Consider the following 25,658-nt stretch of genomic DNA (forward strand, 5'->3'; position numbering starts at 1 on the left):
ATGTTGACCTGTTTAAAGGTCTTACTCACATCAGCTGCGGAGAGCGTGATCACACAGTCTTCCGGAAGTGCTGATGCTCTCATGCATGCTTCAGTGTTGTTTACCTCGATGCGAGCATAGAAGTAATTTAGCTCGTCTGGTAGGCTCGTGTCACTGGGCAGCTCGCGCCTGTGCTTCCCTTTACGAGAATATTTTGAAGATAAATACACAACGCAGAGGATGAGAGGACAAGAGTACTAAACTAAATATAGTACTAATGGTCAATAGGGAATTGTCAATGTAAATAGGAGTTGGGTTTCAGTTCAACAGCTGTTTAAAATCTGTGGAATGTCACTCCTGAACTCAGAGCTACGTGCTCTACATTCCGTACATTGAGTCGGGAGCAGGATACTTGTTATTTGGCCATATGGTACTACAAGGACTTCTCATTAGTTAACCACAGACTAGTGTGGGGGGTTATAAATGGGAGACTGAACATCTACCTCCCAGCATAACATCTTGATTTGTCCTTTTCAAATAAACCTATTTTTCTCCCCGATTTGCTTTGGAGTTTGTGTTATTGAAGAATAACATCAATTGCTAACACCTTTGTAGCCTGTAATAGTTTGTAAGCCCTGCCACATCCGACAAGCGTCGGAGCCGGTGTAGTACGATTCAATCTTAGTCCTGTATTGATGCTTTCTCTATTTGATGGTTCGTCGCAGGGCATAGCGGGATCTCTTATAAGCTTCCGGGTTAAGAGTCCCGCTCCTTGAAAGCGGCAGCTCTACCCTTTAGCTCAGTGCAGATGTTGCCTGTAATCCATGGCTTCTGGTTGGGGTATGTACGTACAGTCACTGTGGGGGCGACGTCATCAATGCACTTATTGACGAAGCCAGCGACTGATGTGGTGTACTCCTCAATGCCGGAAGAATCCCTGAACATATTCCGGTCTATGCTAGCAAAACAGTCCTGTAGCTTAGCATCTGTGTCATCTGACCACTTCTTTATTGACTGAGTCACTGGTACTTCCTGCTTGAGTTTTTGCATGTAAGTAGAAATCAGGAGGATAGAATTATGGTCAGATTTGCCAAATGGAGGGTGAGGGAGAGCTTTGTACACATCTCTGTGTGTGGAGGAAAGGTGGTCTAGAGTTTTTTTGCCATCTGGTTGCACATTTAAAATGCTGGTAGAAATGAGGTAAAATAGATTTAAGTTTCCCTGTATTAAAGTCCCCGGCCACTAGGAGCGGCGCCTCAGGATGAGCGTTTTCCTGTATGCCTATGGCTGTATACAGCTCGTTGAGTGCGGTCTTAGTGTCAGCATCGGTTTGTGGTGGTCAATAGACAGCTACGAAGTTTATAGATGAAAACTATTTTGGTAAAGAGTGGGTGGTCTACAGCTTATCATGAGATACTCTACCTCAGGCAAGCAAAACCTAGAGACTTCCTTACTATTAGATTTTGTGCACCAGCTGTTGTTTACAAATATACACAGACCGCCACCCCTTGTCTTACAGAAGGCTGCTGTTCTATCCTGCCGATACAGTGTGTAACCCGCCAGCTGTATGTTATTCATGTCGTCGTTCAGCCACGACTCGGTGAAACATAAGATATTACAGTTTTTAATGTCCCGTTGGTAGGATATACGTGCTCGTAGTTCGTCTATTTTGTTATTCAATGATTGTACGTTGGCTAATAGGACCGATGGTAAAGGCAGATTACCCACTCGCCGTCGGATCCTTACAAGGCACCCCGACCTACGTCCCCAATATCCCTGTTTCTTTCTCCTGCGAATGGCCTGCGACTCTTTAAAGAAAAAAGATATTCTTCCAGTACGGGGTGAGTAATCGCTGGCCTGATATCTAGAAGCTCGTTTCAGTCATACGAGACGGTGGCAGAAACATTATGAACAAAATAAGTTACAAATAACGCGAAAAAACACACTCAATACCACAATTGGCTAGGAGACCGTAAAACCACAGCCATCTCCTCCGGCGCCATTATCTGTTCGTTGTTTCCCTATTGTTTGCAGTGTGTGTGTGTGTGTGTGTGTGTGTGTGTACCTTGCAGCAGAGCAGGGATGATGTGACAGTCCACCAGGGACTTGATGTTATTCTCGGTGCCCATGGCCAGACTGCCCAGCACCACCGCACACTCTGTCCTCAGCACCACCGCACCCTCTGTCCTCAGCTCTGAGCCCAGCACCACCGCACCCTCTGTCCTCAGCACCACCGCACCCTCTGTCCTCAGCACCACCGCACCCTCTGTCCTCAGCTCTGAGCCCAGCACCACCGCACCCTCTGTCCTCAGCACCACCGCACCCTCTGTCCTCAGCACCACCGCACCCTCTGTCCTCAACTCTGAGCCCAGCACCGCCGCACCCTCTGTCCTCAGCTCAGAGCTGGATGAGCCCTGCTGGAGCAGGTACAGTAACCTGGGGGGGAAGGAGGGACAGACTCCGTGAGAGTGAAAAAAAAGAAGACAGGGAAAGCGGGAAAAGAGGGGAGGTGAGAGAGGAGAAAGAAGGTAAGAGGGAAAGCGAGAGATACCTGGGCACAGCTCCCAGGACAATCAGGTTGGCTTTCTGTTTGTTGTTTCCGATGACAGCATTCTTCATGTCACTGTGAACACACACACACACACACACACACACACACACACACGTGTGGAGCTCCCTCAGCATGTTATTAACAGCCACAATAACGACACTTGTCAGAGTTCATCCTCAGTATAATTCATATATCACCAGCGCTAAACAAGTCTAAAAACTAGGGCTAACGTCTACAGGCTCAGCTGAGAAACATCAGTGATGTTCAAATTTGTTAACGTATTGCTTTGAGAGGATAGAATACTGATTAGAAACTGTGTAGTTTGAGCCCTGAAAGCTGATTGGATGAATGCTGTGGCATATCAGACCGGATACCATGGGTATGACAAAACAGACAATTTTTACTGCCCTAATTATGTTGGTAACCAGTTTATAATAGCAATAAGGCACCTCAGGATTTGTGGTAGATGGCCTGTATACCATGGCTAAGGGCCATGGTATACAGGCTCAGGGTTTATACCATGGCTAAGGGCTGCACCAGTCAGGTAGCGATGCGGCTAGCTGCCTAAAACCGTAACCAGAGCTGGGCCTCGGGGGAAAAATAAAGATGAAGCAGAATGACTGATCACACACACAGGTCATACAGCCACATGTAAACAAAGTGGTCTCAGCAGCTCTCACTGAGCTCACACTGGGCATGCTCACATTGCACTCAAACAACCAATCACTGACAGACAGCTCCCTCCAGAGCACCAAGAGCTACCTGCTCAATGGGCATTCAGACTTGCACAAGGACAGACACAGAGGCTATGTCCCAAATGGCACCCTATTTCCCATAAGGCTCTGGTCAAAAGTAGTGCACTAAGTAGAGGAAAGGGTGCCATTTGGGATGCAAACAAAGAGGGACAGTGACAGGACAAATATAAAATGTTCCTATAGTAAGACATAGGCTAATACAACACAAGGTAATGTAAATTATAATGTACTTACATGACTCCCTGCAGCACTTTCTGTGGATCGGGATGGAACAGCCGGTCAACATAATGGCGGCTGGTGGCCGTGACCTCCTGCATGGTGACACAAGCGAGAACAGTGAGTCAGCGCTGGCCTCCCTCCTCATCCCACCGCTGACACCAACCATACACACACTCAGCAGTCAGGACTGGTCTGGGCCAGACAGATAAGCCATCTCAGAAAAACCCCTCCTAACTATACGACTGGTCACCAGGCGCTAGGCTACTCTCGTCAAGCTGTAAACTCATTCAGAGCACGAGACGGCCATATGTCACTTAATAACTTTATCATCGAGTGGTGGGGACTGTCCAGAACTTTCCGCACTACTCACTATGTGAAATACACTACATGACTAAAAGTATGTGGACACCTGGGCCCAAATTCACAAAATCTTAACAAGAAATTTCTTCTTAAATGCAATTTTTTCCTTCAGAAACTTCTTACGTTTTTTCATAAGTAGTGTTTTGTGAATCCAAACCCCTGCTCGTCAAACATCTCATTCCAAAATCATGGGCATTAATATGGAGTTGGTCCCCCCTTTGCTGATATAACAGCCTCCAATCTTCTGGGAAGGCTTTCCACTAGATGATAGGAACACTGCTGCGGGGACTTGCTTCCATTCAGCCATAAGAGCATTAGTGATGTCGGGCACTGATGTTGGGCCTGGCTCGCAGTTGGCATTCCAATAAAAAAAATTATTATTTATTAACAACAAATCAATACAAAAATATAACTTAAATCTCACGCCATCTTACTAACATTAACTTTATAAAGCGTGTAGCTAGCTAGATGTTCGGTATCTTGTTGAACCCTAACGCTTCGATCACACCGACAGTGTCATTGCGCAAACAGTACGCAGCATCATCTGGATGTGTAAGCAACAAAAGTTCAACATTCACCTTCTGCATCCATTTCTGTCAAGCTGTCTACGCATACAGTTTGACACATACATTCGATAAATCCAACATATGCACCACACCGAACACACTGCAACTGCCTCTGCAACGCTGCAAAGATTTATGTGGATTTATCAAAGGCCTTTGAGTCAGTTAACCATGAATTGTTGCTAGCTAGACTCAGAAACACTGGTCTCAGTGAAGGGGCAGTAAATTGGTATAGGAACTATCTTTCTGACAGAACACAATGTGTATATACTGACAATCACAGGTCTAGCTTTCTTGAGATTAATAGAGGTGTGCCCCAGGGTTCCATTTTAGCTCCTGTGTTGTTCTCAATTTGTATTAATGATTTGGGAAATGGGATGCAACCAGCAAAGTTACATCTATATGCAGATGATACAGTTATAGATTCATGTGCTCCTTCTCTGGTTCAGGCTGTTGAAGAGCTCCAGACTGCTTTTCAGTCACTGCAGGCCTCCCTTTGTGGTCTGAAACTGGTCTTGAATATACAAAAAATTGAATTCATGACCTTTACCAGAGCTAGAACTCTGCCAGAGAACGTTAGCATTGTCACATCTGATTGGCTTATCCATTGGAAAAGTGTCCTCCTACAAATACCTAGGTATTTGGTTGGATGACAAGTTGTCCTTTAAATGTGGATAATCTTGTGACAAAGCTTAAATTGAAATTGGGTTTTTATTTTAGTAATAAGGCTTGTTTTCTCGCTTATGGCTATAAAGAAGCTTGTTCAGACCACTTTTCTCTCTGTAATTGATTATGGTGACCTGTTGTATATGCATGCAACCTCCTCCGTCTTACAGAGACTGCACAATAAACAGAGTCCAGTCTTGTGCTTTATTACAAATGCCAAGCCACTCACCCACCATTGCACATTGTCCAGCCTACCATTTGGTACCTCACTTTATATGCGCATAAAAATGTATTTGTTCATCCACAAAGCCTTTTTGGGTAAACTCTCTCTTTAAATCTGTAGTCTGGTCTCCTTCACCACCAGCAGTTACCATACCCAGTCTGCTAGGTGGTTGCTACTTAAAGTCCCCAGGACATTCACAGTATTAGGCAAGACTGCCTTCTCTTCTAGTGCACCAGACGTATGGAATAATCTACAATCCATGCTTCATCTCAATATGTTAGTGCCACTGAATGAATTTAAAATATTGATGGGAGACTGTTACAGAGGTGTGTAAATGCTTTTTTAGGCTGGATCAGGTTGTATGTAAATGTAATTCTGTAATGTATTGGTTGTTGCTGCCTTCTTGGCCAGGCCTCCCTTTAAAAAGAGACTCTGGGTCTCAATAGGCTTTTCCTGGTTAAATAAAAGGTAAAACATTTTTTTTATTTTTAAATAAGGCAAACGCAGCGTTTCATTGGATATGAATGTAATTCTGGTGTACCAAAATGCAATGACGCTGTCGGTGTGTTCGAAGCATAAGCAAAGTGTTAACGTTAAAGTTTTAAAAAGTTGAATGTAGCTTCTCGATCACAAAACTGACAGCAGTTGGCACCGACAGCATCATTGGCACCGAAAGCTCATTTAATTTTGGTCCACCAGAATTACATTCATTTCCAATGAAACTCTGCGTTTGCCTTGCAACGGCAGTTGCAGTGTGTTTGGTGTAGTGCATAGTTGCATTTATCGAACGTATGCGTCAAACTGCATGCGTGGACCGCTTGACAGAACTGGATGCAGAAGGTGAATGTTGAACTTTTGTTGCATACATATCCAGATGATGCTGCGTACTGTTTTGCGCAATGATGCTGTCGGTGTGATCGAAGCGTAAAGCCCAGGAAGCTCAGATTGAAACTCCCATTTACCAGCTCTGCAAGTGTTATAATGTCAAAATACGTTCGTGTACACCAAATATGGAGTTTTGCTGTACTTTCAAAAATCGTCTAAAGATAAAATGAACAAACAACCGAAAAAAATCCTCTTCGGCGCCTCCAATGTATTGAGCTGTTCTGGACTTCCAACCTGTGCGTGGCAGTAATGAGTGATTTGCAGATAGCAGTTGAACCAGTGTCATGTAGCTAGAGTAACTATGGTTATTTACAGGTAGACAATTAGCAGTTGGTTCCAGTTAACTAGCATCATTGCATCGTTAACGTTTTGTGCAATTAAAAGTTGTTAACTACAGGTTTGGGATTTTTAATTGGATTCACATAAAATGTGTCCCCGGTTGCTAACTAACTCATTCCGGGTGACAGTCGGCAGACCGCCCTTGCTAGCTAGCTAGATACAGTACATGTTGCAAAGCCTGTGCTAGCTAGCTAGCAGCAACTTCAGTGCATGTCGTCAAAGACATTGCTATTGATGAGACACACAAAAAGCGTTTCATTATCCAATGTACTGAATAATGCACAGAAAACGTTAGTATTTATTGGGACACTCACAGATAACACGCTGATGCGGAGAGGGGCCTCCAACAAGCACGCCATCTCTCTTCCCCCTGTCGAGCGCCCCAATCCGAGCAGCACTTTCCGAATACTCCGCCCTCCACACCAGCTGCTCAGATTTGAAAAGTAAATATAGCTTAATCACCCAACACTTCAGAATAAGTTAGTATATCATGGGTTATGTGGAGTTAATGTGTGTCTTTGGTCTGTTTGAGCCACAAATAACGTTTCCTTTTCTAATGAAACTAGTATTTATATTTACCAACTGGCAACATTGTAAATGAACGAATGTTAATTTGTAAATCAACTCAATCAAGTACATTTTGCTTCTAAACGCGCAGGTTTGACATTGAAGCATGGCTGATTAAGACATATGATTGTTATAAGCATTTATGTGCGTACAACAAATATTTGTATTCATAAAGAAGTGCTGGTATTAGGAAGTATTACAGTTCGGGCTAATGTACAGGTCTTTGACTAGTTGTAAATGATTGTGGAAAGTGCTACCTACGAATCCATCAGTCGATTTACTTTGGTGAATGTTTGAGCATGCGCTGAGGTCAAACTACGCGGAGGTGGGAAAAACATTCGAGTCATACGTTTTGGTTGAGATAAACAGAACAAACCAACATAATAATGGTGGCTAGTTAGCTAACTCTATCGTAACTTCAAAAGGCGAGAAACAACTGAACATGTTAGTTTGATTTGACTAGTGATTGCATTGCAAGCAGGATAAGTCTACAACCCCGGACAGTGGACGTGTGATAGCTAGCAGTTATCAACTGGTGATCAATTAGCACAAATTATTGAGCTAACTTGCTACATTGTATTTTATTCAACTCTATAATTGTCTTCCTCATCATATAATTCAGCACAGAAAAAGAAGACCCTTGCGGGAGTCTACAGCCAATCATCAGCCATGAAAATAGCTGTGGAAGGGTGTTGCCATGGAGAGCTGGACAAGATCTATGAGACGATTGGCTACCTGGAGCAGAAGGAGGGGGTGAAGGTAGACCTGCTGCTGTGTTGTGGAGACTTCCAGGCTGTGAGGAACGAGGGGGACATGAAGTGCATGGCTGTGCCACAAAAGTACAGGCAGATGCAGACCTTCTACAAGTTAGTACCTTCCTATCACCTCTGCTCTCTCATGTAGGGCCAGGAGTTTTTCCTGACCCCCGCATGACCTGATCCTGAGAACTCTAGACCCTACCTTACTCTGAGAGATGGCTGTTGACCCCTATGGCTTTAGATGCCATAGGAATCAACAGCCAGGCGGGTTAAATTGGTTAAACCCAACCCTGTCAGTAGTACTTATGGTTCCTTTAGTTTAAGGGACAATCTGTTGTATTTCTGATGGTTGTATCTTGGTTCGTGCAGGTACTACTCTGGAGAGAAGAAAGCTCCGGTCCTGACTATCTTCATCGGTGGAAATCACGAGGCCTCCAACCATCTCCAGGAGCTGCCCTACGGGGGCTGGGTGGCTCCCAACATCTACTACATGGGTAAGACCTTACCTTCACACTCTGGCTACAAAGCTAAAACGCATATTACAAGTTCCACGGATTGCCCTCTCAAGGCCTCTTGTCAATCAGGAAATTCAGGAGCTTTCACTTGCCCGAAAATGTTCATCTAATAATAACAGTGTATGTGGTCTTCCATCAGGTTATGCTGGCGTTGTGCGCTACAAAGGAGTAAGGATAGGTGGCTTGTCTGGAATCTTCAAAGGGCATGATTACAGGAAAGGTGAGGTCATAGAGCTGTAGTAGATATGTTCTCCTGTCTCTGCAAATGTTTAGCAGCTTAACTGTCTATAAAATGTAATCAATGCTCTTTTTTTCAGGACATTACGAGTTCCCTCCATATAACCCGGAAACTCTACGCAGTGTTTACCACATCAGGAACATCGATGTCTTCAAACTCAAACAGGTGACTACCACTCACAGGGTTAATATGTCATAATATGTCCCCCTATTATTATCAAATGTCATATTATGTCCCCCCCTATTTTACCACTAGATCCAGATGCCTGTGGATGTCTTCCTGACCCATGACTGGCCTCGTGGGATCTACCATTACGGCAGCACGGGGGAGCTGCTGAGGAAGAAGAAGTTCCTGAGGCAGGAGGTGGAGTCCAACACACTGGGTAGTCCTGCAGCAGCAGAGCTCCTGGCCCACCTGCAGCCTAACTACTGGTTCTCTGCGCACCTCCACGTCAAGTTCGCTGCCCTAATGCAGCACCCGGTGAGCTGAACTGAAGACAGTTGAGAGACTGCCGTGCATATTCAAAGTTTGGATTTCTTTCTGATTAATTAGAATTTAAGATTCTGTGATTGTCGCATGATGTGTTGATTCAGCACTGACATTGACATATTCCAACACCAACATCTTCTTTCTCCTGATTGTATATCTAATGTATGTGCTGCCAGATCACATAACTGATAATGTCTATGCAGCGCTGGTTATATCACTGCTGTGTTTGTCCCTTTAGGCCAAAGTTGATGCTGCCCCACGCACTACCAAATTCCTCTCACTGGATAAGTGCCTCCCATACAGGGACTTCCTACAGGTGAGAGAGATCTAGAGAGAGGGAGAGATCTAGAGAGAGGGTGCTGACATAGATGCGAGGGGATTATGTTCTGGTTTCATAGATCCAGATTAAACCTACTTTTGAATGGAGAATCTGTTCATATTGGTCTGTGAAACAGCTTGCGTGCAAGTCTTATTTTGGGCTAGTATTTGCTATAGGCGTGTTCTCTGTAGTGCTTGTCTGAGTTGATGCTGACTTGTAGGGTGTGTGTTTCAGATCGTAGAGGTAGCAGACAGGCCAGGATCGTCCCAGGGTCTGGAGTATGATCCAGAGTGGCTGGCCATCCTCAAAGCTACAGACAGCCTGCAGACTGTCAGCCCTAATTACTGGAACCCCCCGCAGAACAATGGCCTTCACACAAGGTCAGACGCACACCTCTCTCTCTCTCACTGGCTCTCTCACATACTACACACACCTCTCTCTCTCACTGGCTCTCTCACTGGCTCACTCACATACTACACACACCTCTCTCTCTCACTGGCTCACTCACATACTACACACCTCTCTCTCTCTCACTGGCTCTCTCACATACTACACACACCTCTCTCTCTCTCACTGGCTCTCTCACATACTACACACACCTCTCTCTCTCTCACTGGCTCTCTCACATACTACACACACCTCTCTCTCTCTCACTGGCTCTCTCACATACTACACACACCTCTCTCTCTCTCACTGGCTCTCTCACATACTACACACACCTCTCTCTCTCTCACATACTACACACACCTCTCTCTCTCTCTCACTGGCTCTCTCTCATACTACACACACCTCTCTCTCTCTCACTGGCTCTCTCTCATACTACACACACCTCTCTCTCTCTCACTGGCTCTCTCACATACTACACACACCTCTCTCTCTCTCACATACTACACACACCTCTCTCTCTCTCTCACTGGCTCTCTCACATACTACACACACCTCTCTCTCTCTCACTGGCTCTCTCACATACTACACACACCTCTCTCTCTCTCACTGGCTCTCTCACATACTACACACACCTCTCTCTCTCACTGGCTCTCTCACATACTACACACACCTCTCTCTCTCTCACTGGCTCTCTCACATACTACACACACCTCTCTCTCTCTCACTGGCTCTCTCACATACTACACACACCTCTCTCTCTCTCACTGGCTCTCTCACATACTACACACACCTCTCTCTCTCTCTCACTGGCTCTCTCACATACTACACACACCTCTCTCTCTCTCTCACTGGCTCTCTCACATACTACACACACCTCTCTCTCTCTCTCACACATACTACACACACCTCTCTCTCTCTCACACATACTACACACACCTCTCTCTCTCTCTCACACATACTACACACACCTCTCTCTCTCTCTCACACATACTACACACACCTCTCTCTCTCTCTCTCACATACTACACACACCCTCTCTCTCTCTCTCTCACATACTACACACACCTCTCTCTCTCTCTCTCACATACTACACACACCTCTCTCTCTCTCTCTCACATACTACACACACATCTCTCTCTCTCTCACATACTACACACACATCTCTCTCTCTCACATACTACACACACACCTCTCTCTCTCTCTCTCTCAATCACACACACACACACCTCTCTCTCTCACACTCCCACACACACACACACACATCTCTCTCTCTCTCACATACTACACACACATCTCTCTCTCTCACACATACTACACACACATCTCTCTCTCTCTCACACATACTACACACACATCTCTCTCTCTCTCACACATACTACACACACATCTCTCTCTCTCTCACACATAGTACACACACATCTCTCTCTCTCTCACACATAGTACACACACATCTCTCTCTCTCTCACACATACTACACACACATCTCTCTCTCTCTCACACATACTACACACACATCTCTCTCTCTCACACATACTACACACACATCTCTCTCTCTCACACATACTACACACACCTCTCTCTCTCTCTCTCTCACACATACTACACACACCTCTCTCTCTCTCTCTCTCACACATACTACACACACCTCTCTCTCTCGCTCTCTCTCTCTCTCTCTCTCTCTCTCTCACACATACTACACACACACACCTCTCTCTCTCTCTCTCTCTCTTCTCTCACACATACTACACACACCTCTCTCTCTCTCACACATACTACACACACCTCTCTCTCTCTCTCACATACTACACACACCTCTCTCTCGCTCTCTCACATACTACACACACCTCTCTCTCGCTCTCTCACATACTACACACACCTCTCTCTCTCTCACTGGCTCTCTCACATACTACACACACCTCTCTCTCTCTCTCTCTCTCACACATACTACACACACCTCTCTCTCTCTCTCTCACACACATACTACACACACCTCTCTCTCTCTCTCTCTCTCACACATACTACACACACCTCTCTCTCTCTCTCTCTCTCACACATACTACACACACCTCTCTCTCTCTCACACATACTACACACACCTCTCTCTCTCTCTCTCTCACACATACTACACACACCTCTCTCTCTCTCTCTCTCTCACACATATTACACACACCTCTCTCTCTCTCTCTCTCACACATACTACACACACCTCTCTCTCTCACACATACTACACACACCTCTCTCTCTCTCTCACTGGCTCTCTCACATACTACACACACCTCTCTCTTTTTGTCGCACACACACACATTAAACCCTGCTATCTGACATGCATACACTGCACACATGCATACCTACACACCATCCCTCACTTACGCATGCACCCCCCCCCCCACACACACACACACACACACACACACACACACACACACACACACGTGTAATGTGCTGCTCATGATCTCTGTGTCTACCTACTTCTGTATGTTGTCCAGGTGGGACTTCAGTGCTTCTGAGGCAGCCATGATGGAGGCTGTGGGTGACCTGGGGGGTGAACTGTCCATCCCTGACAACTTCTGCCTGACCGTGCCAGCCTACGACCCTGCCCGGCCACAGCCCCATGCCCACCCCAGCTACAGCACCAACCCGCAGACCACCGAGCTCTGTGCCACCCTGGGCCTCAGAGACATCTATGCCCAGGTTGGGCAGGGAGGGTATGGGGGCCAGATAGGCACAGGCGCCCCAGAGCTGGAGGATGATGAAGTCCAGAGCGGAGATGAACCCAGTGAGTACCCTAGTGACACCTCAGGCCTGTCCAGCTCCTACAACCCTGATGAGATCACCATAGAGGATGAGTGGGAGGAGGAGGGAGGAGAGAAAGAGGGAAGGGGGAAGAGCCCTGATGCAGTGGTCCCAGAGGGGGAAGCGGGAGAGAGACGGGACTCGGGGCCCCCCTCTAGAGAGCTGCCCCCCAGCCGCATGGTTCTGACCATGCCTGAGCCCAAATCAGACCCCGCTGCTCCCTCACGCCTGTCCCTCAACCTCCCTCCTCCTTCTCACTCCTCACCCCTGGAAAGGGAGGAGGAGGAGCCCCATGTCCGGATCCCTAAGCGCACCAGTGGGGAGACGGGGGACCCTATCAGTACAGGCAGCACCCCTAGGATCAAACGCAGGAACCAGGTCATCTACACTGCAGTGGACGATGACGAGAGTGAGGACTAGGGCTGGAACTTGACCCAGGTTTCAGGGGGAAGTCAGTGGGGACTGTTGTCAAATAGAAGATTCTTATTATCTCCTTTTTATATTGATATTGTCCGTCAATGCAAACATATTGTCCTTCTTCAATGCAAACCAACAGAGAGATGTTTTTTTTAGTATAGGGAGAATCCCATGATGGAAATGTATTTTTTTAAGTCTGTTCAGTTCCTTTTTTTAAATTATGAAATTATAAAGAAAATAGTGATTTTAAAAAGGCCCACTGTTTCCTCTGTAGTTTTCCAGTGTGGGTCAACTTCACAAGGGCTGTGTTGGAAAACAAGAAAAGGTTGTTAAGAACATGAATATGTTTGTACACCAAATAGTCATAAACCAATTTTGAACATTAACCTTATGACATCTTTACTTTACTTTAGCCAAGTAGTAAAATTCTTGCAAAAGTTTAATTTCCTGTTCGCCGTTTAATCTGTCCACGAGATATGACTCTTCTATACAAATGCAGAGATAAGAGGGTCCATGGACAACCTTCCAACTGACCAGGGGTTCCCAAACTCGATCCTGGGGCCCTCCCTGCCCCCCCCCCTGGCCCTCCCTGGCCCCAGCACTACACAGCTGATTCCAATAATTAAAGCTTAATAATGAGTTGGTGATTTGAATCAGCTGTGTAGTGCTGGGGCCAGGGGGGGCCAGGACCGAGTTTAGGAAACCCTAGCCTAAACCTGTGGTTCCTGATCTCTTTAGCAGACCCCCCCTGAAGCATTTCATGTTCTTACACCCCCCCCCCCCCAAAAAAAAGCCATAACCCATGACAGGAGACAAGTATCACCACTGGGCTACACCATTTTGAGACATACCATCGGTTCATAGTCACTGACTGCACACATGGCGCAATAGCACAGCTTTATTGAACAACGCTTTAGAGGTGCTGATGGGAGGTAAGTTTTTCCCCACATTGTGTGAACTTCATTATTATTACACATAACCTGTGATCATAGAGTTAATGAATGAGTGACTCATGGATTCATCAGTTAATCATCATGACAGCCCATGAAACAATTAGTTTTTAAATTAAGTAGAGCTCATCACATCGATTAGGGTCCTTAGTTAGAGATTCATTCCAGGATGACATAGGTATTCTAGTCAGTAAAATCAACAACAAACAAAACAGGTTCAATACAATTAGGTGAAAACACAGTGTATTTGACAAGAGTTCCTCACAGCCGTACAAAGAGCAGACTGCCAGACAACGTGCAGTCAGTTAATGGTTACAGGGATATGCTTTACTTTGACTCCTACTGAACACCCCCCAAAGCAAACTCAAAACAAAGCATACAGGGGAATAAAACAGAGTAGGCACTTCTTTTTTTGTTTTTCAAACCCCTTGTAAGCACCCTTATTCTTAGCTAAACATGCGCAATTCCAAAATTATCCCTACCTACCTATCCCCTACCTACTTATCCCCCCTATCCCCTACCTACCTATCCCCTACCTACCTATCCCCTACCTACCTATCCCCTACCTACCTATCCCCCACCTACCTATCTCATACCTACCTATCTATCCCCTACCCACCTATCCCCCACCTACCTATCCCCTACCTACTTATCCCCCCTATCCCCTACCTACTTATCCCCCCATCCCCTACCTACCTACCTACCTATCCCCTACCTACCTATCCCACCTATCCCCTACCTACTTATCCCCCCTATCCCCTACCTACCTATCCCCCACCTACCTATCCCCTACCTACCTATCTCATACCTACCTACCTATCCCCTACCTACTTATCCCCCCTATCCCCTACCTACCTATCCCCCACCTACCTATCTCATACCTACCTACCTATCCCCCCCTATCCCCCACCTACCTATCTCATACCTACCTACCTATCCCCCCCTATCCCCTACCTACCTATCTCATACCTACCTACCTATCCCCCCCTATCCCCTACCTACCTATCCCCTACCTACCTATCTCATACCTACCTACCTATCCCCCCCTATCCCCTACCTACCTATCCCCTACCTACCTACCTATCCCCTACCTACCTATCTCATACCTACCTACCTATCCCCCCCTATCCCCTACCTACCTATCCCCTACCTACCTATCCTCCCTATCCCCCACCTACCTATCCCCCACCTACCTATCCCCCACCTACCTATCTCATACCTACCTACCTATCCCCCCCTATCCCCTACCTACCTATCTCATACCTACCTACCTATCCCCCCCTATCCCCTACCTACCTATCTCATACCTACCTACCTATCCCCCCCTATCCCCTACCTACCTATCCCCTACCTACCTATCTCATACCTACCTACCTATCCCCCCCTATCCCCTACCTACCTATCCCCCACCTACCTATCTCATACCTACCTATCTCATACCTACCTACCTATCCCACCTATCCCACCTATCCCCTACCTACCTATCCCCTACCTACTTATCCCCCCTATCCCCTACCTACCTATCTCATACCTACCTATCCCCTACCTACCTATCCCATACCTACCTACCTATCCCCCCTATCCCATACCTACCTACCTATCCCCCCCTATCCCCTACCTACTTATCCCCCCTATCCCCTACCTACTTATCCCCTACCTACCTATCCCCTACCTACCTATCCCCTACCTACCTATCCCATACCTACCTACCTATCCCATACCTACCTACCTATCCCCCACCTACCTATACCCCACCTACCTCCTGTAGATCTGAAACAAATGGAGAGTTAGAAGCAATATGGCAAAAATAAATCCACCCAATCAGTTGACAAGGTGAAGTAAATATCATGCCTTCTCTCATCCCTCCAGATCTGGACTGTCTAGGGGTTATGGGTGATTGGAGTCCATCAGAGTGGGTAGCTCTGTCATCAAAGCTGTCTGTCTCCAAACCAGTGCTTTGAACAGCATCAGCTCGTTAGTCATTAAAAGCGTTATTACATTGTTTTCATTTACATCAACTCTTACGCAGTAAGACACAGGACTAATGAGGAACAGCAGAACATTGCATGTATATCATGGCCCATGCATTCACAACATGACAGGCAAGATACAATGGTTTCCTAACTACAGGACTTCATCCCTAGAGGGGTTTGAGTAGCCTGGTCCCAGATGGGCTTGTTCTGTCTTGCCAACTCCACGATCACTGTCAACCATAGGGAGTTGGCAAGGCAGCACAAACAGATCTGGGACCAGGCTAGGGTTTTGAGATCCTACTATAAATGATCACTCGGGAGAGGCAAGGATTTTCTCCTGACCAGGAGAAACTGCAGCCCTGGATATCACTGTGCAAGCTCGGCCCTGGGCCCCCTGGCTGTGTAGTACTAGGGAAAAAAACAAAACATGCACCCAGGAGGGGCCCAGGAAGGAGTTTGGGAAACCCTGCACTAGACAGTGGATTGATTGTTAGAAACAGCGGTAGTTTCCAGCGAGGGCCTAGCCAGACTCACTCTGTACTCTGGGTTCTTCAGTGTATATCTACTGTACATATGTGGAAGTGAGATCTAGGATGAGGGGTCTGGATGATACCAGACTGGCATTGGCAACATGGTGTCTCACAACACCGCTGCTCTGAGGAGTATTAATAATAATAATAATAATAATAATAATATAGCCTAGGGGAAATAAATAAATGAGGCCAGAGGAAATAAGGGCATCAGAAGAGGCCTTTAACTGTTTTCCCTCCCTCTCATGTGATTGTGGGTAAACTGCCATCTAACATGGGTTATTCTATCTGTGGTGACCGGGAAGTGTCTGGAATGGCTCAGGCCAGGCCAAGGCTTCAGGGTTTAGGTTGTTCAGGCTGCCTGGGGCTCATGCTAGAGGGGGTGATGAGGGGGCATTCAGGACAGCAGTAATGGGAGTACTTTGAGGGAGTGTGACCTGCACCCCATTCACTCTTTTCCCCCCTCATCCCTTAAGACTCCCTCGCTCCATCTCTCCTTTCTTCCCTCTGCCACTCAAGAACCCACACTGCAGCGATTGCATAATGAAATGGAACCATGATTGAAATGAATCGAGACAGACAGAACGCAAAACAACATCCACGATTAGTGCTTAATACTATACAAAGTCTTGTCACACACACTTTTTTCTTCCTGTCTGTCAGTCTTTATCAGACCTCTCTCTCTCTGTCAGAAACCTATCTGGCTTCGCAAAAGACAACCGTCCTGTTTCGACTCCTGTTCCCACGCTCTTTCTTTCTTCCCCTATCTCTCTCTCTCTCTCTCTCTGTGGCTGTCTGTCTGGGTGGATGGGAGGGAGGGAGGGAGGGAGGGAGGGAGGAGGTTTGAAGGGGGTGTCCCCTTGCTTGACCCCAGAGGTTGGGAGCAGGGATGGCAGGGTGGAAGTGGAGGTCCTAGTTCCCTCCACCTCCTCCACAGCAGGATCGGGTGTTGTGGGCATCAGGGTCCTGTAGGTTCACTCCCCGGTGTCGTGCTGCGTGTGTAGGGTTCTGGGTGTCTGTTTTTGGCATCTTTTTGGCTGCAGAGACAGTGGAACACTTTATCATATTATTCTGACCTAGTTCTAAAACTAGGGCCTGGAGTTTTTCTTGGGCAGGTCATGTAAAACTGTTAACAAATGTTTTGTTATTAGGTCAAACATTGTGTTGCCTCTAAGTATCCCTATAAATTGATGGGGGAAGAAGGAAGCTTACCAATGGCCAGGAACAGTTCGTTGACATTCATGGCCGTCTTGGCAGAGGTCTCCATGAAGAGCAGCCCAGTGTCTTCAGAATAGGTCTGGGCCTCCTGTCAGACAGGGAATCCCCAGTGTTGTAGAATTAATATTTCATATAGTATTATGAATAGTGACGACCATAACATGTTACTGAGTCAGTGTTGAGTACGGTACCTCGTACTCCACTAGTCTCTTCTCAGCCAGGTCAGCCTTGTTCCCTGCCAAAGCGATGACAATGTTGGGGCTAGCCTGCCTCTGTAGCTCCTTCACCCAGGCCTTGGCTCGCTCAAACGTCTCCTACAGGAGGGCAAAGCAGAGGCCATAGGAGGGGAGTTGGTGAGAAAGAGGGAGTCAGATACAGTGCAACATTTAAATAACATGGCAATGTTAACATGATAGAGAGGGCTAGAGCGTCTATACAGTACAATGTGGCGATTCCACGGCAGCAGAAAATATTGGTATCTCAGAAGGGAGGAAGGTTCTTTGAAATGCTTTTTACATTTGTATCACAAGCCATTTAAAAGAAAAAACATAATGAAAGTGGCCATTTTAGGCCCTTTTTAGACCTATACATTACTCCTGTCAGACCTTATGATCTGTGAACCGTACATGATACAGACAACAGCTTGGAGTCATTACGCGCTGCTACCATGTTGTGTTGCTACCATCTGTTGTTCTGATGTTGCTACCATGTTGTGTTGCTGTCATGTTGTGTTGTCGTCTTAGATTTATCTTTATGTAGTGTTGTCTCTCTTTTCGTGATGTGTGTTTTATCCTACATTTTTATTTAGAATCCCAGCCCCCATCTCCACAGGAGGAATTTTACCTCTTGGTAGGGCGTCACTTGCCTAGTTAAACATTTAGTGTGCTCTAAAATATGTCTTGATTATGAAATATAATTTTGCACATTCATTTATTCAACATAAATGTAATCTCAAAATGACCCCTTTTCATTTTAAGACATATTGTTTGGAACAATAACCTGTACATCACACTTCCAGAGTGGGCTCTCTGCTAATTCTGAAGGTATGATACATTTATATGGACACCAGCAGTACGGTGAATGGTAAAGGGATCTCTCTCCCACTGCTGGTTATTTGCTGAATGTGCAATCCTAAAGGAGGGCTGTGATTGGTTAATGACCTATAATGTCAATATCTATGTATAAAATGGGTCATATCATTAATAGTACCAGAGAGCCACTCTGGAAATGTGATGTGTTTTAAGAGTGTACTGTTACAAACAATGTGTCTAAAAATAAGCTACATCAAAAAAGGAAGTTGAGATATTAATATTTGTAATGTTGAATAAATGAATGTGAACATTTTTTATTTCTGAATCTTGACACTCCATATTTGAGAGACCACTATAAGGAGTATAATGACTCCAAGATGTCTGTATCATGTATGGTTCACATATCATAGGGTCTTACAAGAGGCATGTATACACTTAGCATACAAAACATTAAGAACACCTGCTCTTTCCATGACAGACTGACCAGGTGAATCCTATGATCCCTTATTGATACATGTTAAATCCACTTCAATCAGTATAGATGAAGAGGAGGAGACAGGTTAAAGAAGGATTTTTAAGCCTTGAGACATGGTTTGTGTATGTGTGCCATTCAGAGGGTGAATGGGGGGGGCAGCTGAAGATTAGGAAGCTGTTCCTAATGTTTTGTATAGTCAGTGTATGTCTAAAAGGTTACTAAAATTGCCCATTTCATCATGATTTTCTCAAAAATGGTTTGTGATACAAATGTAAAAGCAAATAAATATCCTTCCTCCCAATGAAGTTCCTATCAGATACTGAAAATATTTTCTGTTCCTGCTGGAATCACCCAATACATTTATTGTTTACTCCTTAAGTTTGCTCTGAAAATGCAGCTCTGTGGTGCGCTGAATGATGACTGTACCGGCTTGGTGATATCAAAGACCACAATAGCTGCCTGTGCCCCGCGGTAGTACATGGGAGCCAGACTGTGGTAGCGCTCCTGTCCCGCCGTGTCCCAGATCTCAAACTTCACAGTGGTGTCGTCTAGACACACAGACTGGGCCAGGAATGCAGCTGAGAGAGAGAAGAGGAGAGAGTGAATGTAAAACTAATTATGGAAAACTCAATCCTTTCATCTCAGCAAACCCTCCCTTCTTGGACCAGGAATAAAACTCTCCGTGTTTTTAACAGAAGCTTTTGAAATGGCACTCCAGGAACAGAGTTGCCCAAACCTGATCTGGGGCCAACAGTGTGCCAGTCAACTTCTCTCCTCCCACTCCCCTCTCTCCTTCCACTCCCCTCTCTCCTCCCACTCCCCTCTCTCCTCACCTCCAATGGTGGTCTCCTGGAACTCATCAAACTGTCCCTTGACGAAGCGCAGCACCAGGCTGGACTTGCCCACAGCCATGTCTCCCAGCAACACCAGTTTAAACTGGCATATCTTTGTCTGGGGCAGCATGCAATTGGGCCGGCCACTCCCTCTGGTAGCCATGGTGACAGAGATGAGGAGGGCGGGAGCCTCCCAGTGATGGGAGCTCAGACTACAGGGGACTCTGGGACGTGAAGTCTTTCTCCACCTCTCCTCTTTTTCTCTCTGCAGATGAGAGAAGATTTTGTATTTATTAAAGATCCCCATTCCTGGGGTTCAAGATCCTCTTCCTGGGGTCCAAACAAATTAAGGCAAAAACATTATTACACCACTACACATCTAAAACACAAAATTTATAATACCACTATATTCACTGCTCAAAAAAATAAAGGGAACACAATGTAACTCCAAGTCAATCACACTTCTGTGAAATCAAACTGTCCACTTAGGAAGCAACACTGATTGACAATAAATTTCACATGCTGTTGTGCAAATGGAATAGACAACAGGTGGAAATTATAGGCAATTAGCAAGACACCCCCAATAAAGGAGTGGTTCTGCAGGTGGTAACCAGACCACTTCTCAGTTCCTATGCTTCCTGGCTGATGTGTTGGTCACTTTTGAATGCTGGCAGTGTTTTCACTCTAGTGGTAGCATGAGACGGAGTCTACAACCCACACAAGTGGCTCAGGTAGTGCAGCTCATCCAGGATGGCACATCAATGCGAGCTGTGGCAAGAAGGTTTGCTGTGTCTGTCAGCGTAGTGTCCAGAGCATGGAGGCGCTACCAGGAGACAGGCCAGTACATCAGGAGATGTGGAGGAGGCCGTAGGAGGGCAACAACCCAGCAGCAAGACCGCTACCTCTGCCTTTGTGCAAGGAGGAGCACTGCCAGAGCCCTGCAAAATGACCTCCAGCAGGCCACAAATGTGCATGTGTCTGCTCAAACGGTCAGAAACAGACTCCATGAGGGTGGTATGAGGGCCCGACGTCCACAGGTGGGGGTTGTGCTTACAGCCCAACACCGTGCAGGACGTTTGGCATTTGCCAGAGAACACCAAGATTGGCAAATTCGCCACTGGCGCCCTGTGCTCTTCACAGATGAAAGCAGGTTCACACTGAGCACATGTGACAGACGTGACAGAGTCTGGAGACGCCGTGGAGAATGTTCTGCTGCCTGCAACATCCTCCAGCATGACCGGTTTGGCGGTGGGTCAGTCATGGTGTGGGGTGGCATTTCTTTGGGGGGCCGCACAGCCCTCCATGTGCTCGCCAGAGGTAGCCTGACTGCCATTAGGTACCGAGATGAGATCCTCAGACCCCTTGTGAGACCATATGCTGGTGCGGTTGGCCCTGGGTTCCTCCTAATGCAAGCCAATGCTAGACCTCATGTGGCTGGAGTGTGTCAGCAGTTCCTGCAAGAGGAAGGCATTGATGCTATGGACTGGCCCGCCCGTTCCCCAGACCTGAATCCAATTGAGCACATCTGGGACATCATGTCTCGCTCCATCCACCAACGCCACGTTGTACCACAGACTGTCCAGGAGTTGGCGGATGCTTTAGTCCAGGTCTGGGAGGAGATCCCTCAGGAGACCATCTGCCACCTCATCAGGAGCATGCCCAGGCGTTGTAGGGAGGTCATACAGGCACGTGGAGGCCACACACACTACTGAGCCTCATTTTGACTTGTTTTAAGGACATTACATCAAAGTTGGATCAGCCTGTAGTGTGGTTTTCCACTTTAATTTTGAGTGTGACTCCAAATCCAGACCTTCCATTGATTATTTGTGTGATTTTGTTGTCAGCACATTCAACTATGTGAAGAAAAAAGTATTTAATAAGATTATTTCATTCATTCAGATCTAGGATGTGTTATTTTAGTGTTCCCTTTATTTTTTTGAGCAGTGTATATAATGTGTGTGTGTAGATTGTGTGTGTGTGCGCGTAAACATGTGTCTCCCCTCACAGTCCACATTGTTCCATAAGGTGCTGTTTATTTCTTCTGATTTTACTGCTTGCACAAGTTACTTGATGTGGAATAGATATGACAACAGAACAGAGGGAACTGGTAATGGAAAAAGGAAAGTGGCTCAAATGACAGCAGGTGTCATTCAGTCTGGACAGGTGGGTCATTTTCTATTCATCAGGTCAGAACCATTAATATCATGATCTATTTATGACATCATTATTACATGTTCTGCAATAATGCCCATCCACACACATCTAGGATGACTGACAAAAACACATGCATAGAGGATGTTTGAGCATGTCAGTCATATTTCATTGTGTGTTGCATATTTCATTTTGTGACGCCTTCTTGTCACCAGCCTACGGATTTGTGCCATGTAAATAAACTCAGCAAAAAAAGAAACTTCCCTTTTTCAGGACCCTGTCTTTCAAAGATAATTTGTAAAAATTCAAATAACTTCACAGATCTTCATTGTAACTGGTTTAAACAGTTTCCCATGCTTGTTCAATGAACCATGGACTGAGGGCTTGTAGGCCTGTTGTAAGACAGGTCCTCACCAGACATCACCGGCAACAACGTCGCCTATGGGCACAAACCCACCGTCGCTGGACCAGACAGAACTGGCAAAAAGTGCTCTTCACTGACGAGTCGCGGTTTTGTCTCACCAGCGTTACACTGAGGCCTGCACTCTGGAGCGGGATCGATTTGGAGGTGGAGGGTCCGTCATGGTCTGGGGCGGTGTCTCACTGCATCATCGGACTGAGCTTGATGTCATTGCAGGCAATCTCAACGCTGTGCGTTACAGGGAAGACATCCTCCTCCCTCATGTGGTACCCTTCCTGCAGGCTCATCCTGACATGACCCTCCATCATCACAATGCCACCAGCCATACTGCTCGTTCTGTGAGTGATTTCCTGCAAGTCAGGAATGTCAGTGTTCTGCCATGGTCAGAGAAGAGCCCGGATCTCAATCCCATTGAGCATGTCTGGGACCTGTTGAATCGGAGGGTGAGGGCTAGGGCCATTCCCCCCAGAAATGTCCGGGAACTTGCAGGTGCCTTGGTGGAAGAGTGGGGTAACATCTCACAGCAAGAACTGGCAAATCTGGTGCAGTCCATGAGGAGGAGATGCACTGCAGTACTTAATGCAGCTGGTGGCCACACCAGATACTGACTTTTACTTTTGATTTTCACCCCCCCTTTGTTCAGGGACACATTATTAAATTTCTGTTAGTCACATGTCTGTGGAACTTGTTCAGTTTGTGTCTCAGTTGTTGAATCTTATGTTCATACAAATATTTACACATGTTAAGTTTGCTGAAAATAAACGCAGTTGACAGTGAGAGGACGTTTGTTTTTTTGCTGAGTTTATTTATTATAGCGATATAAATGAACCGCCATAGGGGTCATTGAGAGGTCGAAACATGGGGCTGGCTTCTGCTGTTCCAGGTCCATTTGATAGAACGAATGGACCTGGTCATGTCAGTCGCGCGCACCAACAACGGCGAGTTGACGTCCCGCTCCCCACTGTCACATTCATCCAAACGCTGGAATTTCGCCAGGCAGCGAGCTATTGTCATTTCAGTGGAGTGACAGCACGCACAGTGTTCTCACTTTCATTACCATGAGAGCTCAAATCACGTATGTCATTGTTTTTCATTATCTGCTACGCATTTAGCTGTATATTTTATTTTACATCGGGGTATGAATATTAAAATAGGCGCTATGCAGGTATCGTCCGTTTTATCTGTAAACTGCTGTATCTCCGTACAGAATGGACTCCGTTGAAGCCCAGTCACTTCGCTGCGGTTAAGCCAAACCCGCCCCAGTTCTGGTTCGACGGCCGTCTCACGTTCATTCTTGCAGCTCCACATCCCATATGTACACTTGGGGAGTAGAAATATATGAATACATACCAGTGACAATATCGGCGCTCTCTCTGAAACGATCAGAGGTCCCCGTCTTGAGACTGTTGACAATTCATCAGCTGGTAAAACGACTATTAACACTTCCTGCAAATTCGCGCAGTCGCAGTCAGTGTCGCATTCTCGATTTTCTTAAACGGATAGATAACCGCATTCCTCCACGTTTTAGTTCGTCAGGTGCAAAGGTCTGCAGTCTCAAAACAGACTGTCTTTCATTAACAAAATTTTTATATATATATTTTTATAAATATGTTTGTCTTTAAACTGTTTCTTTACAACCGCATCAGAACACAACTGCAGTAGCTAATACATTTACATTTTAGTCATTTAGCAGACGCTCTTATCCTGAGCTACTTACAGTAGTGAACGCATACATTTCATTTCATTTCATACATTTATTTTTTTCTCCGTACTGGTCCCCCGTGGGAAACGAACCCACAACCCTGGCGTTGCAAACACCATGCTCTACCAACTGAGCTACACTGGAGGACAGCACATACATATAGGTTGGGTTGTAATTTGATGCCTCTGTATCTGAATGGTCTATTGTGCCTATTATGGAAATGTTTAATCACAACAAAATAATTCAAAGCTAAATTAGGACCACTGATTATTGTACATGAGGTGTACAAATGTAGAGAATGGACTTCGACTAGGCTACCTACCTTTAATCAGACGCAGCGGAAAACGACTGCCCCCTCGCATTGAACATGTCAAATGGAAGGCCGACCGCGGTACTGCAGGCATTGTTTCAGAAAACAGGTTGCCCATTATGTTAAATTGTGAAATTATATGTGAATGGGGTAATGGCGATCTTCGTGGTCAATATTCGTGGATATCTGTCTATAAAAACAAATCGAACACAATCGTGGTACAAATAATTGCTTCTATTTCACCAGATGTATTTCCTTAAACATTTACTTTAAAATCACACACAGACGAAGTTAAAAGGATAATTGAGTTGATAATGGCAGCCTGCAGTACTCCGTCGTCTTCATTTTGAGATACTCAATGAGAGGGGCAGCAGATTACATTAGTTAAGATTTAGATTGTTTTTATTTTGTCACATGCACAGGGTCGCAGATGTAGTTGCAGTGTACAGTGAAATACTTAAGCTTCAAGAGTGCAAGTGTGAATGAAACAATAATAATAATAATATACTCATGTTTACAAATGTTCAGTAGTGGTGGAGCTGCCGTATCAGGCTGTGATGCAGCCCGTCAGTCAAGCTCTCAATGGTGCTTCTGTAGAACATTGAGGGCACTCTGGGACATTCCGAATTTCTTTAGCCTCCCGAGGTTGTTGGTAATCAGGACTACTACTGTCGTGTCTTCAGGGAACTTGATGATGGAGTTGGAACTGTGTGAAGCCATGCAGTCGTGGGTGAACAGGAGGGGACTGAGGAAACAACGTTGTGGGGCCTCCACGTTGAGGATCACTGTGGAGGAGTTAATGTTGCCTACCTTCATCACCTGGGGGTGGCCCATCAGGAAGTCAAGGACCCAGTTGCATAGGAAGGAGTTCAGTCCCAGGGCCTTGAGCTTTGTGGTGAGTAGGGTTGAACATTTTGTGGAATATTCAGAGGTGGAAACTTTCTGTGGGAATTAACGGAAGTATATGCAAATTAATATTAATACCATTTCGATGTAGATGTTTTTGCATTGGATATATTGGATATACATTTTTTTTTATTA

At 45.8% G+C, this 25,658-nt stretch overlaps 3 protein-coding genes across 10 annotated transcripts in view; 1 reads left to right on the forward strand and 2 right to left on the reverse strand.

The window, feature by feature from the left end:
* LOC115155569 (armadillo repeat-containing protein 8) overlaps positions 1-6,932 on the reverse strand; it is a 23,241-nt gene extending 16,309 nt beyond the window's left edge. For 4 of the 5 annotated variants that reach the window (XR_003868103.1, XM_029702287.1, XM_029702284.1 and 1 more), the window contains exons 1-4: positions 6,855-6,932; positions 3,520-3,596; positions 2,531-2,602; positions 2,045-2,415 (exon numbers count right to left, since the gene is read on the reverse strand). Coding sequence is in view for 4 of the 5 variants with exons in the window: in XM_029702287.1 (XP_029558147.1) it covers positions 2,045-2,415; positions 2,531-2,602; positions 3,520-3,596; positions 6,855-6,899 (565 nt within the window). In the remaining variant the exon portion in view is untranslated. The remainder of the gene's footprint in view (positions 1-2,044; positions 2,416-2,530; positions 2,603-3,519; positions 3,597-6,854) is intronic. The other variant, XM_029702285.1, reaches the window with a different exon arrangement.
* dbr1 (debranching RNA lariats 1) lies at positions 6,893-13,409 on the forward strand. Of its 4 annotated transcripts, none has more exons than XM_029702292.1 (9): positions 6,893-6,983; positions 7,730-7,973; positions 8,235-8,359; positions 8,520-8,600; positions 8,698-8,783; positions 8,874-9,098; positions 9,346-9,423; positions 9,661-9,806; positions 12,300-13,409. In XM_029702292.1, exons 2-9 carry the CDS (start codon positions 7,777-7,779, stop codon positions 13,024-13,026), a joined length of 1,665 nt encoding a protein of 554 aa, XP_029558152.1. In that variant the 5' UTR covers positions 6,893-6,983; positions 7,730-7,776; the 3' UTR covers positions 13,027-13,409. The 4 variants fall into 4 exon arrangements, with proteins under 4 accessions (XP_029558152.1, XP_029558151.1, XP_029558149.1 ...); XM_029702291.1 differs by lacking the exon at positions 6,893-6,983 and adding an exon at positions 7,363-7,432; XM_029702289.1 differs by lacking the exon at positions 6,893-6,983 and adding an exon at positions 7,368-7,642.
* Positions 13,410-16,015: 2,606 nt separating this feature from the next.
* Positions 16,016-24,064, reverse strand: LOC115155571 (ras-related protein Rab-5B-like). Its single transcript, XM_029702293.1, has 6 exons — positions 23,956-24,064; positions 20,034-20,298; positions 19,627-19,778; positions 17,886-18,008; positions 17,689-17,782; positions 16,016-17,513 (listed from the first exon to the last, which is right to left on the reverse strand). The coding sequence occupies exons 2-6, from the start codon at positions 20,194-20,196 to the stop codon at positions 17,389-17,391; spliced, it is 657 nt and encodes a 218-aa protein (XP_029558153.1). The 5' UTR covers positions 20,197-20,298; positions 23,956-24,064; the 3' UTR covers positions 16,016-17,388.
* Positions 24,065-25,658: the final 1,594 nt, after the last annotated feature.

This window comes from Salmo trutta, chromosome 20 (genome assembly GCF_901001165.1).
Source record: "Salmo trutta chromosome 20, fSalTru1.1, whole genome shotgun sequence".
Classification (NCBI taxonomy): Eukaryota; Metazoa; Chordata; class Actinopteri; order Salmoniformes; family Salmonidae; genus Salmo; species Salmo trutta.